We start from the raw sequence: 20151 nt of genomic DNA on the forward strand, positions 1-20151 counted from the left end.
CAGGTTGGAAACTGGAGCCATTTTAACATACGTATCAAAGAAGAGGTAAAAGAAGAAGAAGAGGAGGAAAGTATAATGAAGGAGCGGGAGTATTTAGAAGGACACAAGGATCTCTACAAGGACGTCATGATGGACAATCAGCCGCCCCTCACATCACTGGGTAAGAGGAGACTTTATTGTAAAGGAGAGAGCAGTACGGAGGCTCCACCTAGATCCCCCATCATCTGATAAACACATAGAAACAATGTATTCAGTCAGTGTGTGTGTTTCCTACAGATGGATCCAGTAATGGGAACCCACCAGAGAGATGTCCCCGTCCTCTGTATTCCCGGGATTCCACACAGGAAGATCACACCATCCCCCACCATCATCAGGTAGGTGGGACTGAGAACGTCCAACTCAAACTTGGCTCTAAACTGTATTAGATTATATTCTTCTATGTAGTCTCAGGATTTTAGTGCTCACAATCATTATGTAATTTTAGGGTGTTGAAGTATTAAATATCAAAACTGAGCTTAAAGAAGAAGAAGAAGGGATGCTTGTCAGTGGAAATCAGTTGTCTATGAAGGAAGCTGAAGTGGTGGTGACAATTACTAAGGAGGAGTCTTCTGTACATGTCAGCACAGGTATCTATTACGTAGAAGAAATTAAGCACTTCACATTTTTATTTCTTTCTCATCTATTGAGGGATAAAGGAATTGTGCTGCAGTCAGGTTATACTGCTGCATGCAGAAGGTTTATACACCAGCAAACAGCAAAATTGTAATGCCGCGTACACACGATCAGACTATCCGGCGGACTTAGTCTGGCGGATAAACCATCGTAAAGTCCGCCGTACTGTCCGAACGAGAGGACCTGCTCACACACGGGACTTTTCTGGCGGACTAGGTCCCCTGCGCCCCCCCCACCCCAAAGCACCTTATCCCCATGTTGATGAGGACAAGGACCTCTTCCGACAACCCTGGCCGTTGGTTGTCAGGGTCTGCGGGCGGGGGGCTTATCGGAATCTGGGAGCCCCCTTTAATAAGGGGGCCCCCGGATCCCGGCCCCCCACCCTATGTGAATGAGTATGGGGTACAATGTACCCCTACCCATTCACCTGCAAATTTTTTTTTAAATAAAACACAACACACGAGGGTTAAAAATAATTTAAAAATAATTTATTGCACAGCTCCGGGGGTCTTCTTCTGTCTGGGGGGGTCTTCTCGCCGGACTCCTCCGCTATCTTCTGCTCTTTTACTAGCTCTTTTACTAGCGGAGGAGCCCGGCTTTCTTCTTCGCCGCCGCCTGGGGTCTTCTTCCGACTTCGGGGGCCTTGTCCCCCTCTTCGGTTCTTCTTGCCAGGCCACCACGCCTTCTTCCAGCTCTTTTACAAGCGGTGGCCCGGTCTTCTATTGCCGCCGCCGCCCTCTCTTCTTCTTGTTCTTCTTGAGATGTTGACTCATAGCTGTCTCTGGCCGCAATGACGGACACAGCGTGCGGCGACTTATATAGGGACATCGCCGGGTGATGTCCCTACCCATTATGATGTCACAGTCCCAGCATCCTCTGAGACTGTGACATCATAATGGGCGGGGACATCACCCAGCGATGTCCCTATATAAGTCGCCGCACGCCGCGTCCCTGTCATTGCTGCCAGAGACATCGACGAGTCAATATCTCAAGAAGAACAAGAAGAAGAGAAGGCGGCGGCGATAGAAGACTGGGCCACCGCTTGTAAAAGAGCTGGAAGAAGGCGCAGAGGCCTGGCAAGAAGAACCGAAGAGGGGGACAAGACCCTCGAAGAGGGGGGCAAGACCCCTGAAGTTGGAAGAAGACCACCGTGCGGAAGCGGCGGTGATGAAAGAAAGCCGGCGAGAAGACCCCCCAAGACGGAAGAAGACCCCCGGAGCTGTGCAATAAATTATTTTAAATTTTAAAATAATGGGTAGGGGTACATTGTAGGATTATTAAAGGGGGCTCCTGGATTCCGATAAGGAATACTGCGATATTCCGAGTCCGGCGGACAATTTTTGAGTCAAAACTCCTTTCTAAGTCCGCCGGACTTTTGGGTAAAAAAAAAGTCCGCCGGACAATCCGCCCGTGTGTGGGTTCCGGCGGACTTTTTTTTTACCCAAAAGTCCGGCGGACTTAGAAAGGAGTTTTGACTCAAAAATTGTCCGCCGGACTCGGAATATCGCAGTATTCCTTATCGGAATCCAGGAGCCCCCTTTAATAATCCTACAATGTACTTTTCTGCCGGATTGTTTGATCGTGTGTACGCTGCATAAGTCAGTCCAGTAGCTGGATGCTTTTCTCAGATTTGTTGCTTAAGCTGGTCTCTGCATAGCAGATATTCAGATTAGCACTTCCTCAGCCTTTCTAAAAAAGAGAGAAATGGTTTGGGACTTTTTATGAGGCTCAGGACATAGAAAGTCAAGTGCCTCCATCCCTATTTGCTGATAGCTTTATGTGAAGCATGCAACCGAATTGGCGACATGAACATGATGTTATATTGAGGAATGGAGATGGACCTTTCATATGGTGTACAGTATATCCTCCTCATTTGTTGGGAACATGACGTTATATGCGGAGGTCCACCATAAAAAAAAAAAAAATTACATAAAAAGGCTCCTAAAAATTTGAAAAAAAAAATTTTTTTTACTTACCAGAAGTGGCTGTTGCTAGGCAGATCATCCTAATCTGCCACTTCCTATTCCACAGTAGTGTCCATTCTTCTCCTCCTCGTGCTGTCTTCTGGGACCTGTGTGTGTCTCAGAACACACCGGCGGCCATTCACAAAGCGCCGCGCAAGTCTCTACTGCCTGTTCCCCTTAATTTGAAAGGCGGTGCCGGAACCCGATCCGATTGGATGTATCAGCCTCGGGCGGCAGAACATTGTGGGCACCCTGGAGAGGTAAGTGTGCTTATTAAAAGTCAGCAGCTACAGTTTTTGTAGCTGCTGACTTTAAAAAAAAAAAGAATTTTCAGCAGGGACACCGCTTTAAGGAATGGAGATGGACCTTTCATATGGAGTACAGTATCTCCTCCTCATTTGTTGGGAACATGACGTTATATTGAGGAATGGAGATGGAACTTTCATATGGTGTATATTATCTCCACCTTATTTGCTGGGAACATGACGTTTCATGTTCCAATAACAGTTTTTATTAAGGAAAGGAGATGGACCTTTTACATGGTGTACGTTATCTCCACTGCCTGGGATTTGGTATAGGTTGACTGGATGCCCTTCCATCACATAAGCAACCAATTTTATTCTTTGAAAGGATTGTCTGCGCTGTCTAAAAATGTATGTGATGAATTGTTATCATTATAGGTCAATTTTCATACCTAAATGTAATAAAAATAATCCAGGGTCTGTGTATGGCCACCAAAGCAAGGCTGAGGAAAAATGCGACCGCGTGTATGCGCCATCGGAATTTAGCTGTCCGAATTCCCGCCAGCCAAAAATTGATAGCATGTTCTCAATTTTCCTGACATATAAACTTTCTATCGGTAATTCCGATCGTGTGTATGCAATTCCGACACGCCAAAAATCACGCATGCTCAGATTCAACTACGAGACACAAGCTATTGGCTACTGGGTATTGAATTTCCTTTTTCTAGTCACGTCGTACGTGTTGTACGCCACTGCGTTATAAACGATTGGAATTTGGTGTGACCGTGTGTAGGCAAGACAGCTTCGGGAAAACCATCAGAGCTTTTTCCGATGAGAATTCCAATCGTGTGTAGGCAGGCATAAGAAGAGGGTTTGGGATTTTATGAACATATGAAAGGTCCATCTCCATTCCTCAATATAACGTCATGTTCCCAACAAATGAGGAGGAGATACTGTACACCATATGAAAGGTCCATCTCCATTCCTCAATATAACGTCGTGTTCCCAACAAATGAGGAGGAGATACTGTACACCATATGAAAGGTCCATCTCCATTCCTCAATATAATGTCATGTTCCCAACAAATGAGGAGGAGATACTGTACACCAGGGATCCTCAAACTACGGCCCTCCAGCTGTTACGGAACTACACATCCCATGAGGCATTGTAAAACACTGATATTCACATACATGACTAGGCATGATGGGAATTGTAGTTCCTGAACAACTGGAGGGCCATAGTTTGAAGACCCCTGCTGTACACCATATGAAAGGTCCATCTCCATTCCTCAATGTAACGTCATGTTCCCAACAAATGAGGAGGAGATACTGTACACCATATGAAAGGTCCATCTCCATTCCTCAATATAACGTCATGTTCCCAACAAATGAGGAAGAGATACTGTACACCATATGAAAGGTCCATCTCCATTCCTCAATATAACGTCATGTTCCCAACAAATGAGGAGGAGATACTGTACATCATATGAAAGGTCCATCTCCATTCCTCAATATAACGTCATGTTCCCAACAAATGAGGAGGAGATACTGTACACCATATGAAAGGTCCATCTCCATTCCTCAATATAATGTCATGTTCCCAACAAATGAGGTGGAGATACTGTACACCATATGAAAGGTCCATCTCCATTCCTCAATATAATGTCATGTTCCCAACAAATGAGGAGGAGATACTGTACACCATATGAAAGGTCCATCTCCATTCCTCAATATAACGTCATGTTCCCAACAAATGAGGAGGAGATACTGTACACCATATGAAAGGTCCATCTCCATTCCTCAATATAACGTCATGTTCCCAACAAATGAGGTGGAGATACTGTACACCATATGGAAGGTCCATCTCCATTCCTCAATATAACGTCATGTTCCCAACAAATGAGGAGGAGATACTGTACACCATATGAAAGGTCCATCTCCATTCCTCAATATAACGTCATGTTCCCAACAAATAAGGTGGATGAAGATCTGTTCCTTGGCATATCAATGGCATTAGTGTCTGTAAACTTCCAGCCAGTGTGCTTATAGTTGCCTTGGTTGCGCTGTACCCCTTATCTGATTTCCATCTTTGCATTATTTTTATCGCTGTACCTAATTCTGTATCAGAGATCTCAGGAAGAGGTGACTATTAGACAAACATAGAAGACGCCTAACTGCAATACATGAACAATGAACATGCTATTATTATTTTTCCTATTATTTATAATAATTCAAATATATCCAACAGGAGGACACAATGGCTGGAATACCCCAGAGGGACGTCCTGTTTTATCTGCACATTCTAATAAAGAAGATAAAGGTGTGGCGGCGGCGCACTGTTCTCCGGGAGTAAGCATTGTTAACCAAAATACACACCACAAACCTAATCCATTGATAACATCAACAAATCCACAGACTGGTTTGATTCTTTGGAATCCTAATGTAAATCACATACTTTTATCCCAAATGTCCAACCAAGATTTCATAGTGCAGATAAATGCTCCCAGTCCCGGCGAATCTTCTCCCAATAATCTGCATCCTTTTCAGACTTGTGAAAACTCATTCATAAAAAAACACGACCTGGTTGTACCCCAGAGCATCCACACCAATGAAAAACCCTTTTCGTGTTCCGAGTGTCAGAAGTCCTTCACAACCAAAGCGTATCTTGCCCAACACCAGAGAGTTCACACTGGCGAGAAACCCTTTTCCTGCTCCGAGTGTGGAAAGTGTTTCTCCAATAGAGGGAACCGCGATAAGCACATGAGAACTCACACTGGCGAGAGGCCGTTTTCTTGTCAAGAATGTGGCAAACGGTTTGCACAGAAAGTGACGCTAATCATCCACCAGAAAGTACATGAAAGAAGAATGATCTACCCGAAAACACGCACCACCTGAGCTCACCGAAAAACCAATGGTGGAGTTTCATCGGCTCAGTTATGTCCGTCGAGCAATTGTATAACTATTCCTTTGTATTGGCTTATGAAATGTACAAATTCATCAATGTAGAAATTGGATGAAAAGTTTAGCACTGGGAAAATTTCTGATTGATAAATTGGGCATTTTGTATAAAACTATATACTGGTAGATCAGACTAAAATGAAGGACAAATGAGGAGGGAAGAGGGACTTTGTTCCAAATCAGGGGTATTTCTTTGAAATCAGGGACAGTTGGGAGGTATGTTTAGACAAGAATTGAAGGGAAATCCCTCCAAGGACACAGTCATCAATAAAGCTGTTTATTTAATGGCGTGAGGAGGAGTTTGAACCTGATATAGGCTCTTATGTTCTCCATTCTGCCAAAAAGTATTATTAATAAAAACTTTACCCAGCATTTCTACTTTTATTACCGAAGTTCTCTGGGAACAATGGTTGGGGGCTTTTCCTTTCTTCATACATTGTTGGGGGGCTCGTCCTTCCTTCAAACGTTGTTGGGGGCTCGTCCTTCCTTCAAAAGTTGTTGTGGCCTTGTCCTTCCTTCATACGTTGTTGGGGGCTCATCCTTACTTCATACGTTGTTGGAGGCTTGTCCTTTCTTCATACGTTGTTGGGGGGGCTCGTCCTTCCTTCATACGTTGTTGGGGGCTCGTCCTTCATATGTTGTTGGGGGCTCATCCTTCCTTTATACGTTGTTGAGGGCTTGTCCTTCCTTCATACGTTGTTGGGGGCTCATCCTTCCTTCATACATTGTTGGGGGCTCGTCCTTCCTTCATACCTTGTTGGGGGCTCATCCTTCCTTCATACGTTGTTGGAGGCTTGTCCTTTCTTCATACGTTGTTGGGGGGGCTCGTCCTTCCTTCATACGTTGTTGGGGGCTCGTCCTTCATATGTTGTTGGGGGCTCATCCTTCCTTTATACGTTGTTGAGGGCTTGTCCTTCCTTCATACGTTGTTGGGGGCTCATCCTTCCTTCATACATTGTTGGGGGCTCGTCCTTCCTTCATACCTTGTTGGGGGCTCATCCTTCCTTCATACCTTGTTGGGGGCTCATCCTTCCTTCATACGTTGTTGGGGGCTCATCCTTCCTTCATACGTTGTTGGGGGCTTGTCCTTTCTTCATACGTTGTTGGGGGGGCTCGTCCTTCCTTCATACGTTGTTGGGGGCTCGTCCTTCCTTCATATGTTGTTGGGGGCTCATCCTTCCTTCATACGTTGTTGAGGGCTTGTCCTTCCTTCATACGTTGTTGGGGGCTCGTCTTTCCTTCATACATTGTCGGGGGCTCATCCTTCCTTCATACATTGTTGGGGGCTCATCCTTCCTTCATACGTTGTTGGGGGCTCATTCTTCCTTTATACATTGTTGGGGGCTCATCCTTCCTTCATACGTTGTTGGGGGCTTGTCCTTCATACGTTGTTGGGGGCTCATCCTTCCTTCATACGTTGTTGGGGGCTCATCCTTCCTTCATATGTTGTTGGGGGCTCATCCTTCCTTCATACGTTGTTGGGGGCTCGTCCTTCCTTCATACGTTACGGAAAGCGGTGAATTGCATGGCAGCAATACAATAAAGTTTTCATTGGTAAACCATAGTGTGGACTCTTGCTTTGTTTCATATGTACTGGTTCCACTGGTCACAATTGCTTGTTCTTGGTAAGAGGGTGACTTATCAGACCTTGGCCATTGGAGATGGTTGTGTGTTTTCTAAGTGTAAGGACAGGAAATAGATTATCTGCTAAACATTCTGGCAGAGGGACACGAGAGCCTGAGAATTTAGCCTATTGGTCTGCGGTTGCCACAGGGTATCTGATATCTACTTCCGTTTTGGTTTCTGCTGGATCCCCCACATAAGTAGCGACATAAAGAATAAACTGTATGATAAAGATGAGGAAGTCTGCAAAGATCAGCAAGCCGTATCGAACGTGGTACTTTTTGCTATTGTTGTGTGATCTGGTTTAAAAAAAAAAAAAAAAAAAAATTATTTCATTACTTACAAAAAAAAAATATTTGTAGTTTATTGTGCATTTTCATGCTGTAGTTTGTCTAACCCTTTGCCCTTGTCTGTTCGTGGACATTTTTCCCTTTTACTCCCTGTCCTGATAATAATTGTTACTAGGACAAAAAGTCAGGAAAATGTCTTCAACCCTAATGGTTCTGCAGGATTTGTATGGGATTTGGTGCTGCTTGTTTTTGTCCAATAGCAGGCTGCACCAGATCTCGTACAGCAAGTGTAGGCAGTTGCTGAGGGGACTGTTGCTGCCATGCTAAGGAAAGTTAATGCTAATCACACACATAGGTTGGACTTGATGGACTTGTGTCTTTTTTGAACCTCGTCTACTGCAGCTCTGTCAGGTTAATAGGGCAAGGGAGTGAGGCAGTGACCATAGATTAGGAGAGAAAGCACAACTGTAAGTGCAGTATAAAACACAATTTATTTGAGCACAGGATATATTGTACTCACAAAAGTATGTGACAGGTAGGCATATCAGCAAAGTAAGCTGTCCGGGGGGTCCATCAGAGGCAAAGACGTGGGAACCGTGGAGCGGGTTGCACCTGCCACTGACAAACCCGTCCAACCAGAAGTGAGTCATCCACCGCGCTTCTGAGGACCACAAAACGCCGGCATCCACAGGCGCAACCCGCTACACGGTTCCCACGCAGAAGTTGCTAGGGGTTCCTTGAGCTGTGGCTGTTGAACCACCTATTTGATGATGTCTACAGAGTTCAAGGTTCAGCACCACTTGGCAAAGCCAGCAGCATGACACCAAATATCTTTTTAGCTGTCTTTAACCGGTTCCCGACCAGCGCACGCCGATGTACTTCGGCAGAATGGCACGGGCAGGCAAATGGGCCTACATGTACGTCCCTTTAAATTTGCCGCCCTGCCATCATGAGTGCGCCGGCCGCAGTGCGCTCGCGTGACAGTCGGGACCCCCGTGAGTCCGGTCGCGGATCCCGCGGACTCGATCGCCGCGGGCATACCCGCGATCGTCTCACGGGGTGGCTGAATGGAGAAATGCCGTTGTAAACAGCATTTCCCCATTCTGCCTAGCAACTAGTGATGCTGATCTCTGCTCCATGTGATTGGAGCAGAGATCAGTGTTCACTAAATGAAAGCCCAGCCCCCCACAGTTAGTAACACACCCCTAGGAACACTTAACCCCTTCACTGCCACCCACTGGTTAACCCCTTCACTGCCAGTGTCATTTACACAGGAATCACTGCATTTATATAGCAGTGATTGCTGTATAAATGACAATGGTCCCAAAAATGTGTCAAAAAATGTCCGATGTGTCCTCCATAATGTCTCAGTCACAATAATAATCGCTGATCGCCGCCATTACTAGTAAAAAAAAAAAAATATTAATAAAAATGTAATAAAACTATCCCTATTTTGTAAACGCTATAACTTTTGCGCAAACCAATCAATAATCGCTTATTGCGATTTTTTTTTTTTACCAAAAATATGTAGAAGAATACTTATTGGCTTAAACTGAGGGAAACATTTATTTTTTATATATTTTTGGGGGATATTTATTATAACAAAAAGTAAAAAATAATGCGTTTTTTTAAAAATTGTCGCTCTATTTTTGTTTATAGCGCAAAAAATAAAAACCGCAGGGGTGATCAAATACCACCAAAAGAAAGCTTTATTTGTTGGAAAAAAAGGACGTCAATTTTGTATGGGAGCCACGTCGCACGACCGCACAATTGTCAGTTAAAGCGACTCAGTGCCGAATCGCAAAAAGTGGTTTGGTCTTTGACCAGCAAATTGGTCCGGTCTGTAAGTGGTTAAGGGTGGCATCCTGAACATCCACTTTAAGGGGGACATTCTTCCTATTGACCACTAATATAAGGAGCATTGTTCCTATTAAGCCCTGGTGATTTGGTTTTAGTAAGGGTTCCTCGAGACATGAAAATTATTTTTGGGGTTCCTCTAGGGTTAAAAGGTTAAGAAAGGCTGTGCTAGGTGGTTAGCCAGATGGTTGCCTCACAGAATTCATGATGTTTCGAACCCTTTATATGTAGTTCATAATCTGTTACCGTCCTTCCTTTTACACAAGTTTATGTGTGTTATGGGGCCTTTACGGCAGACCTAACCTGCGTGTTATGGTCTTCGCTCGTTCCTATTAAGGCTCACATTTGTATGTCTTTTTTGTTACGTGCCTGGAGCGTGCCAGGAGTGTTCGCTGCTCTACCAAACAATCCTTTTTCTTAAAACTTTCTTAAACTTTCTTTCTTAAAGGGCAGTCACATGACTATTGTTGTTTACCTCTGTACTAAAAGAACCTTGCAGAGGTCTCACTTGTCCTCTGCACAGGACTCCGGCAGCCATTTTTGGGGGAGCCTGTGTCTGTTTGGACCCAGAGCTCTCTTGAAGATTGGACAGCCACCTTGTGCCTAAGCCCTTGTACACACGGTCGGACATTCCTACGGAAAATGTCCGTTCGGACCGTGTTGTCGGATAATCCGACCGTGTGTGGGCTCCATCGGACTGTTTCCGTCGGAATATCCGACAGACCAAGTTTTTCAGCTTGGCTATAAAACTTTCCGACAACACGATCCGATCGGACCTTGTCCGATCATGTGTAGAGAATTCCGATCGGACAAAGTGCCACGCATGCTCAGATCAAATTCCTAGACCAAAGCTATTGGCTACTAGCCTGAACGTAGTCCCGTCGTAAGGAAATAACGTCATCACATTCTGAACGATCGGAGTTTCCGACAACTTTGTCCGACCGTGTGTATGCAACAGTTTCGGACAAAATCCGTCGGACCAAATCCGTTGGACGAAATCCGACGGATTTGGTTGTCGGAATGTCCAACCGTGTGTACAAGGGCTTCGAGGGGTTATATAGATCCCCTGCGGTGGCCATCGCATGAGCACTTCATGTAGATATTGACACAGACCTAGCCTGGGGACAGGTTCCTATGGAGAAAGGACATCCCGGACACCCTCCTGCCTCTACCCAGAATTGGGAAAAAGTAACTTTTGTGTTATTCAGTGCATGAGTCTCGCATGAGTTTGCACACCAGCTGGACAGTGGAGCATCCCTCTTAGCAGGTCACTAGGGATGAGCCGAACACCCCCCTGTTCGGTTCGCACCAGAACCTGCGAACAGACCTAAACTTCCTGTGAACTTTAGAACCCTATTAAAGTCTATGGGACTCGAACGTTCACAATCTAAAGTGCTCATTTTAAAGGGTAATATGCAGGTTACTGTCCTAAAAAGTGTTTGGGGACCCGGGTCCTGCCCCAGGGGACATGGATCAATGCAAAAAGAAGTTTTAAAAACGGCCGTTTTTTCAGGAGCAGTGATTTTAATAATGATTAAAGTGAAACGATAAAAGTGTAATATTCCTTTAAATTTCGTAGCTGGGGGGTATCTATAGTATGCCTGTGAAGGGGCGCATGTTTCTGGGGCTTAGAACTGTCCCTGCACAAAGTGTCATTTGTGCAGGAAAAAAAGTCTTTTAAAATCACTTGCGGCTAAATTGTCGGCTCCCCCCTCTCCTCTACTTTTTGACCTGCACCAGTTGATATGTAAAGTCTGATTGACCGACTGTACACTGAACACTATGTTATGTTGTGTTGTACGATGCACTGTTGTATTGTACCAATGTCTGTTTATTTCATTCAATGGTGATAAATAAAAACTTACCTGTTAAAAAAAAAAAAAAAAAATTGTCGGCTCCCCGTAATACAGAGAACACTCAATGAGTGTTCTCTGTATTAGGCCTCTTTCACACGGGGCGGATCAGTAATGATCCGCCCCGTGAAGATCCGCTCGCTCAGCGGGGATCGCTCCGTTGTCCCCGCTGAGCTGGCTGCGGACAGGGCGGTCTCCGCACACTGTGCAGGGACCGCCCTGTCAGCTCTCCGCTCTCCTCTGTGGGGATCGGACGAGTACGGACCGTGTGTCCGTGTTCGTCCGATCCGCTCTGCAGACGGATAGAAAAATAGGATTTTCCTCCGTCTGCAGAATCAGACTGTTGCGGAGGCGGACTAAATCGGGTGTCTGCGGATGCTCATCCGCAGACACCCGCTATCCCATAGGGATGAATGGATGTCCGTATTTCATCCGCAAACGGATGGATGAAATACGGACATACCATCAGCATGTGTGAAAGGGGCCTTAGCCGACAATTCATTCATTCATTGATTAAAAAAAAAAAAAAAAAGCGTGGGGGTTCCCCTAAATTCAATTACCAGGCCCTTCAGGTCTGACATGGATATTAAGGGGAACCCCGTGTCAAAAAAAAAAAAAAAATGACGTGGGGGGTCCCCCTAAATATCCATACCAGACCCTTCAGGTCTGATATGGATATTAAGGGGAACCCTGCATCAAATTTTTAAAAAAAAATTTACGTGGGGGTCCCCCTAAAAATCCATATCAGACCCTTTATCCGAGCACGCAACCTGGCAGGCCGCAGGAAAAGAGGGGGGGACGAGAGAGCGGCCCCCCCTCCCTCCTGAACCGTACCAGGCCACATACCCTCAACATTGGGAGGATGCTTTGGGGGTCTGTGACCCCTCAAAGCACCTTGTCCCCATGTTGATGAGGACAAGGGCCTCATCCTCACAACCCTGTCCGTTGGTTGTGAGGGTCTGCGGGCGGGGGGCTTATCAGAATCTGGAAGCCCCCTTTAACAAGGGGACCCCCAGATCCCGGCCCCCCCCTGTTTGAAATGGTAAGGGGGTACAAAAGTACCCCTACCATTTCACAAAGAAAGTGTCAAAATGGTTAAATAAGACAAACACACTTTTGAAAAATTCCTTTATTAAAAATGAAAAAAATAAAAAAAAGATTCCAGCGGTGCTAATCCACTGTTGCTATCCAGCGACGGATCTCCGGGGTCCAGCGATGGATGATCATATCCAGCGACGGGGGATCTCTCAGTCCAGCGCTGTCCATACATCCTTCTTCTGTCTCCACTCCGGAGACACTGCGGAGATCCCAGCACTGACGTTTCTTATATTAGGAGGGCGGGGCCACCCGTCACCTGACCCCGCCCCTCTGACGCTGGAGAGGGAAGCCAGGGGTTCCCCAGTGACGTGTGGGTGACCCCGCCCCCTCTGATGTAACGCAGGTTTCCGTTACATCAGAGGGGGTGGGGTCACCCACACGTCACTGGGGAACCCCTGGCTTCCCTCTCCAGCGTCAGAGGGGCGGGGTCAGGTGACGGGTGGCCCCGCCCTCCTAATATAAGAAACGTCAGTGCTGGGATCTCCGCAGTGTCTCCGGAGTGGAGACAGAAGAAGGATGTATGGACAGTGCTGGACTGAGAGATCCCCCGTCGCTGGATATGATCATCCATCGCTGGACCCCGGAGATCCGTCGCTGGATAGCAAGAGTGGATTAGCACCGCTGGAATCTTTTTTTTATTTTTTTCATTTTTAATAAAGGAATTTTTCAAAAGTGTGTTTGTCTTATTTAACCATTTTGACACTTTCTTTGTGAAATGGTAGGGGTACTTTTGTACCCCCTTACCATTTCAAACAGGGGGGGGCCGGGATCTGGGGGTCCCCTTGTTAAAGGGGGCTTCCAGATTCTGATAAGCCCCCCGCCCGCAGACCCTCACAACCACCGGCCAGGGTTGTGAGGATGAGGCCCTTGTCCTCATCAACATGGGGACAAGGTGCTTTGAGGGGTCACAGACCCCCAAAGCATCCTCCCAATGTTGAGGGTATGTGGCCTGGCATGGTTCAGGAGGGAGGGGGGGCGCTCTCTCGTCCCCCCCTCTTTTCCTGCGGCCTGCCAGGTTGCGTGCTCGGATAAAGGGTCTGATATGGATTTTTAGGGGGACCCCCACGTCAATTTTTTTTTTTAATTTGATGCGGGGTTCCCCTTAATATCCATGTCAGACCTGAAGGGTCTGGTATGGATATTTAGGGGGACCCCCACGTCAATTATTTTTTTTAATTTGATGCGGGGTTCCCCTTAATATCCATATCAGACCTGAAGGGTCTAGTATGGATATTTAGGGGGACCCCCACGTCAATTTTTTTTTTATTTGACACGGGGTTCCCCTTAATATCCATGTCAGACCTGAAGGGCCTGGTAATTGAATTTAGGGGAACCCCCACGCTTTTTATTTTTTTATAATCAATGAATGAATGAATTGTCGGCTAATGCAGAGAACACTCATTGAGTGTTCTCTGTATTACGGAGACCCGACAATTTAGCCGCAAGTGATTTTAAAAGACTTTTTTTCCTGCACAAATGACACTTTGTGCAGGGACAGTTCTAAGCACCAGAAACATGCGCCCCTTCACAGGCATACTATAGATACCCCCCAGCTACGAAATTTAAAGGAATATTACACTTTTATTGTTTCACTTTAATCATTATTAAAATCACTGCTCCTGAAAAAACTGCAGTTTTTAAAACTTTTTTTTGCATTGATCCATGTCCCCTGGGGCAGGACCCTGGTTCCCAAACACTTTTTAGGACAGTAACCTGCATATTACCCTTTAAAATTAGCACTTTCGATTTCTCCCATAGACTTGTATAGGGTGTTCCGGCTTTTCGAATTTGCTGCGAACAGCCCAAATTGTTCACTGTTCGCTGAACAGGCGAACAGGCAATGTTTGAGTCGAACATGAGTTCGACTCGAACTCGAAGCTCATCCCTACAGGTCACTTTAATCAGCTACAAGCAAATCCACTTGAAACAACCTATATGTTTGATGTAGATAAGTGTTTCATTGATTGCTAAAGTTGGTTTTGGAGGAAGGTTTAATGGTATTTTCCACCGCTGCTTACTCAGCACAGTAAAAACAAAAAAAAAAGAAGTAAGGAAAAACTTATGTCACCTGATCCCTCTGCACCATAACCACACAAAAGCCCTGCAACATGTACCGTATATACTCGAGTATAGGCCGACCCGAATATAAGCCGAGGCCCCCAATTTACCCCCAAAAAAACCGGCAAACTTATTGACTCGTGTATAAGCCGAGGGTGAGACATGCCTGTCCATCCCTGTGTGTGTGTCCGTCCCTGTGTGTCCGTCCATCCCTGTGTGTCCGTCCATCCCTGTGTGTGTGTGTGTCCATCCATCCATCCATCCCTGTGTGTGTGTGTGTCCATCCATCCATCCATCCCTGTGTGTGTGTGTGTCCATCCATCCATCCATCCCTGTGTGTGTGTGTGTCCATCCATCCATCCATCCCTGTGTGTGTGTGTCTCCATCCATCCATCCATCCCTGTGTGTGTGTGTCTCCATCCATCCATCCATCCCTGTGTGTGTGTGTCTCCATCCATCCATCCCTGTGTGTGTGTGTCCATGTGTGTGTGTGTGTGTGTGTGTGTGTGTGTCCAGCCTACCTGTGTCCCGAGCCTGTGTCCCGAGCCTCCGTCCCGTGCCTTGCCTCCTTGCCTCCGTCCCGTGCCGTGCCTTGCCTCCTTGCCTCCGTCCCGTGCCGTGCCTTGCCTCCTTGCCTCCGTCCCGTGTCGTGCCTTGCCTCCGTCCCGTCCCGTGCCGTGCCTTGCCTTGCCTCCGTCCCGTGCCTTGCCAGGATCGCCGCTCTTCGTCGGCGCCTTGGCGGACATACTACAATTCGAAAGCCGCGCCTCCGCCTGTGATAGGCGGAACACTGAATTTCCCAGCAGCCTGTGTTCCGCCTATCACGGACATCGTCTCATCCTCGTACTACGGACGAGGATGAGACGATGTCCGTGATAGGCGGAACACAGGCTGCTGGGAAATTCAGTGTTCCGCCTATCACAGGCGGAGGCGGAGGCGCGGCTTTCGAATTGTAGTATGTCCGCCGTCTGTCTGCTCGATACGCTGATCGAGCAGTCAGACGGCGATGACTCGAGTATAAGCCGAGGGGGGCACTTTCAGCCTCAAAAAAGAGGCTGAAAATCTCGGCTTATACTCGAGTATATACGGTATGCTTCAGATCTCAAACAGCACATGCGCCAGATCAGACGGGATCTGCCTGAAGGCACCGGCGACAAAGCCTTCTCAGGACTACATCACCACTCAGCAGGAGGAACCAGAGAATGTTGCAGGAGGACCCAGGAGATCAACACTCCGGGGAAGTGTCTATTGCCCAGTAGACGGTTTCTTAGCAATGGAGCGGGAGAGGCAGGGCCGTTTTTAAGGCAGGGCAAAAGGGGCAGCTGCCCTGGGCCCTGTCATTGTTGTGGGGCCCAAAGCAGCTGCCTCATACTTGCCAACTATCCTGGTTTAAATTCCCTTGTCCCTTGAGGTTTTAGTCCTGTGCTGTGTCCTGATATCTCAGTGTGAAGTGCTGCTACTAATGCTGCTCAGCTCTGCCCTATTGTTGTGCAAAGATGACTCACTTGCAGACCCTGTGTTTACATGTAAATTACCGGCATTCATATGTAAATAGGGGTGGTCGGTGGCATAAAATATGTATATCATGCCCCCCTGAGGTCATATCCACAGTAATCTCTAGCAGCCAATCAACAAGCAGAAATCATGTGCTGTAACCTCTAGCAACTAATCAGTGAGCTGTAATGTGTGCTGTAACCTCTAGCAACCAATCAGTGAGCGGTAATGGTACACTGTAACCTCTGGCAACCAATGGCAATAGCTGCGTGATCTGATTCAGTAAACTGATTTTGAGTCTAGCTGCTATTTATTGTATGTCTCAGAGCAGGGGGAGAGCAAAACTGCATGGGGGGGGGCCAAGAAAAGTTTTGCCCAGGGTCCAATCAATATTAAAGACGGCCCTGGGGAGAGGCAAGTATTAATTTTTTGAGATCTCTTCAGGAGCTGGGGAATTTAGTTTACCGGGGACCCCGGGCATATCCCAGATTGCCATGTCCCACTAAGACCACTCTTATGCCACGTACACACGATCGGAAAATGCACCAGCAAAAGTCTGATGTGAGCTTTTGGTCTGAAAATGCAATCGTGTGTATGCTCCATCGGACTTTTGCTGGCGGCATTTTGGCTAGCAAAAGATTGAGAGCAGGTTCTCTATTTTTCAGACGGAAAAAGTTTGGAATGCCGTTCGTCTGTATGCAATTCTGACGCGCAAAATTCCTACGCATGCTCAGAAACAATTCGACGCATGCTCGGCCTTGAACTTCATTTTCTCGTCGTAGTGTTGTACGTCACCGCGTTCTTAACGGTCAAAAGTTTAGAGAACTTTTGTGTGACCGTGTGTATGCAAGCCGAGCTTGAGCAGAATTCCTCTTCCTAAGCGCCAGGCATCCAATAGGGTGGCCTGGCGCTTTGGCCAATCAGGAAACAGGTCTGACGCTCTGCCTCCTGATTGGCGGGGAGGAAGGTTAGTGTGAAAATAGCAAAAATTTATTTGCTATCGTCACACAATTGGGTGGGATCAGGGCGCCCCGAGCCCACCCTATTTTGAAGCCTATTAGAGCCTTTGGCTCTAATCAGGTGCTTCAAAAAGTACCACCCGCTGCCGCCACCACCATAGGAATCCATGCGTCCGGGGTCCTGAAAGGGGCCGGGCACAAGGATGGGGGGGGGGGCAGTGCCTGTACGCCCACAGTGCACGGGCCGCCACTGAGCCTAACATTCCTGGCACATGACAGAAATGTAACTGTCATATTGGTTGTGCTCTCAACCAAACTATGGCAGTTGAAGATCAAATAGAGGCCCAAATGGCAGCTTCCTTGGCTGAAAATGATAGACGGGTTTAGTTCCACTGAAAGGAGAAGTTCAGCCCAAGCTCATTTGTTCTGGACTCCCATGACCCATTTCACCCGACATCACAGAGCCAGTCCAGGCTCAGGCAAGATCACGACAATGGAGTCGGGATCTGCCCACATGCCTGGACCGGCAACTGGCTCAGCCTCTCGGCAAACTGCTCAGAGCCTGAGCTGGCCCCTCCTGCCCCCTCCACAGCCCAGCGCTCCAGTGAGTGCGGGGGGAGGGCAGGAGAGAGCTGCTGACTGACAGTTGCCAGCTTTCTGCTTACACGGAGCTCTGAGAACTGAGCGATTGCAGTGTTCGATCTCTCAGTTCTCAGTGTTAGAGGCGCCGAGGGACATCTACCTAGCTACTGTAATGCCGTGTACACGCGATCGGAATTTCGACCAGCAAAAGTCCGATGAGAGCTTTTCATCGGAAAATGTGACCGTGTATATGCTCCATTGGACTTTTGCTGGCGGAATTTGGGCCAGCAAAAGATTGAGAGCATGTTTACAATTTTTCAGACGGAAAAAGTTTCGGAAATTCCGTGTGTATGCAATTCCGACGCATGCTCGGAAACATTAAACTTCCTTTTTATAGTGCCGTCATATGTGTTGTACGTCGCCGCGTTATTGACCATCGAAATTTGGTGTGACTGTGTTTATGCAAGACAGTTTGAGCTGAATTCCGTTGAAAAAACCCTCGGACTTAATTCTGATGGCCAAACCGGTCGCGTGTACGCGGCATAAGTATGAATCTATAAAAACCCCAAACCCCAGACTTCTCTTTTAATGCAGAGGCAGGATGAGTGTGAAACACTTGCGGTAATGTAGGGGTGCTACTAGGTTACTCAGTGCCATGTCCACAGGGGTGTAACCAGGAATCATAATGATATACACTTATATAGTGAAAGGTTGATGCAGCAACACCCTTCTGCTCCAAGCTGTTGTTATAGAAATGACGATGTGTCTCCATGGTGTCCAGTACTAGCCTGCCATGTGAAGATACTGCCCAGGACATTTTAAAAAGTGCATTACCTGGTATTGTAGGCCAGGACATTGATTATGTTTGCCTGCTGCTTTGCAATTGCCTTCAGTTGTGGGAAGTAACAATGTATTGAGTTCTGATTATTTGCCTTAGGCCCCTTTCACGCGGACGTTCCGTTCAGGTCCGCCTGTCAGTTTTTCAGGCGGACCTGAACGGATGCTCCATAGAGGTCTATGGAGTGTTGGGTGTCAGCGGTGAGCTATTTTTCCATCCGTCATCGGATTGGATCGGGTGACGATGGACACTGCGGTCCGTCGTCACCCGATTCCCCTATAGCGGAGAGCGGCGCTCTGACAGGTCCGTCCCTGCGCAGTGTGCGGAGATGGACCGGTCTTCTGCCTGCTCAGCGGAGATTGCTCCGGCGATTCCCCGCTGAGCAAGCGGATATCCACGGGGCGTATCATCACTGATCTGCCCCGTGTGATGTACCATCCATATATACAAGTCCCCCCCATAATCCATCCATATATACAAGTCCCTCCCCCCATATACCATCCATATATACAGCCCCTATACACCATCCAAATATACAGTCCTCTCCTCCCCCCATATACCATCCATATATACAGCCCCCCTGTACACCATCAATGTACCATCCTTATATACAAGTCCCCCCCATATACCATTCATATATACAGTCCACCCCTCCCCCATAATACTATCCATATATACAGTCACCCCATATACCATCCATATATGCAGCCCGCCCCATACACCATCCATGTACCATCCATATATACAGTCCCTCCCCCATATACCATCCATATATACAGCCCCTATACACCATCCATATATACAGTCCTCCCCTGCCTCCATATACCATCCATATATACAGTCCTCCCCCCATATACCATCCATATATACAGCCCCCCTATACACCATCCATGTACCATTCATATATACAGTCCACCCCTCCCCCATATACTATCCATATATACAGTCCCCCCATATATCATCCATATATGCAGCCCCCCCATACACCATCCATGTACCATCCATATATACAGTCCCTCCCCCCATATACCATCCATATATACAGCCCCTATACACCATCCATATATACAGTCCTCCCCTCCCCCCATATACCATCCATATATACAGTCCTCCCCCCGTATACCATCCATATATACAGCCCCCCTATACACCATCCATGTACCATTCATATATACAGTCCACCCCTTCCCCATATACTATCCATATATACAGTCTCCCCATATACCATCCATATATGCAGCCCCCCCCATACACCATCCATGAACAATCCATATATACAGCCCCTCCCCCATATACCATCCATATGTACAGCCCCTCCATGTACCATCCATATATACAGTCCCACCATCCGTGTACCATCCATATATACAGTCCTCCCCCCATATACCATCCATATATACAGCCCCCCCATACACCATCCATGTACCATCCATATAAACAGTCCCCCACTTACAATATGCATACATACAGTCCTCACCCCCCCCCCCCAGCCCCCATAAAATATGCATGCATACAGTCCTCATCACCACCCCATAAAATATGCATACATACAGTCCTCACCCCCCCATACAATATCCATACATACAGTCCTCATCCCCCCATACAATATCCATACATACAGTCCTCACTCCCCCCCCCCCCCCCATACAATATGCATACATACT

At 47.0% G+C, this 20151-nt stretch overlaps 1 protein-coding gene across 1 annotated transcript in view; it reads left to right on the forward strand.

Annotated features, from left to right (window-relative positions):
• Positions 1 to 20151, forward strand: part of LOC143955221 (uncharacterized) — a 145377-nt gene that overhangs the window by 51908 nt on the left and 73318 nt on the right. The window contains exons 25-26 of the mRNA XM_077465304.1: positions 485 to 626; positions 5126 to 5727. Coding sequence (XP_077321430.1) covers positions 485 to 626; positions 5126 to 5727 — 744 coding nt within the window. The remainder of the gene's footprint in view (positions 1 to 484; positions 627 to 5125; positions 5728 to 20151) is intronic.

This window comes from Lithobates pipiens, unplaced genomic scaffold (genome assembly GCF_037356315.1).
Source record: "Lithobates pipiens isolate NorthernLeopardFrog02 unplaced genomic scaffold, aLitPip1_a1.2 Scaffold_35, whole genome shotgun sequence".
NCBI classification, from domain to species: Eukaryota; Metazoa; Chordata; class Amphibia; order Anura; family Ranidae; genus Lithobates; species Lithobates pipiens.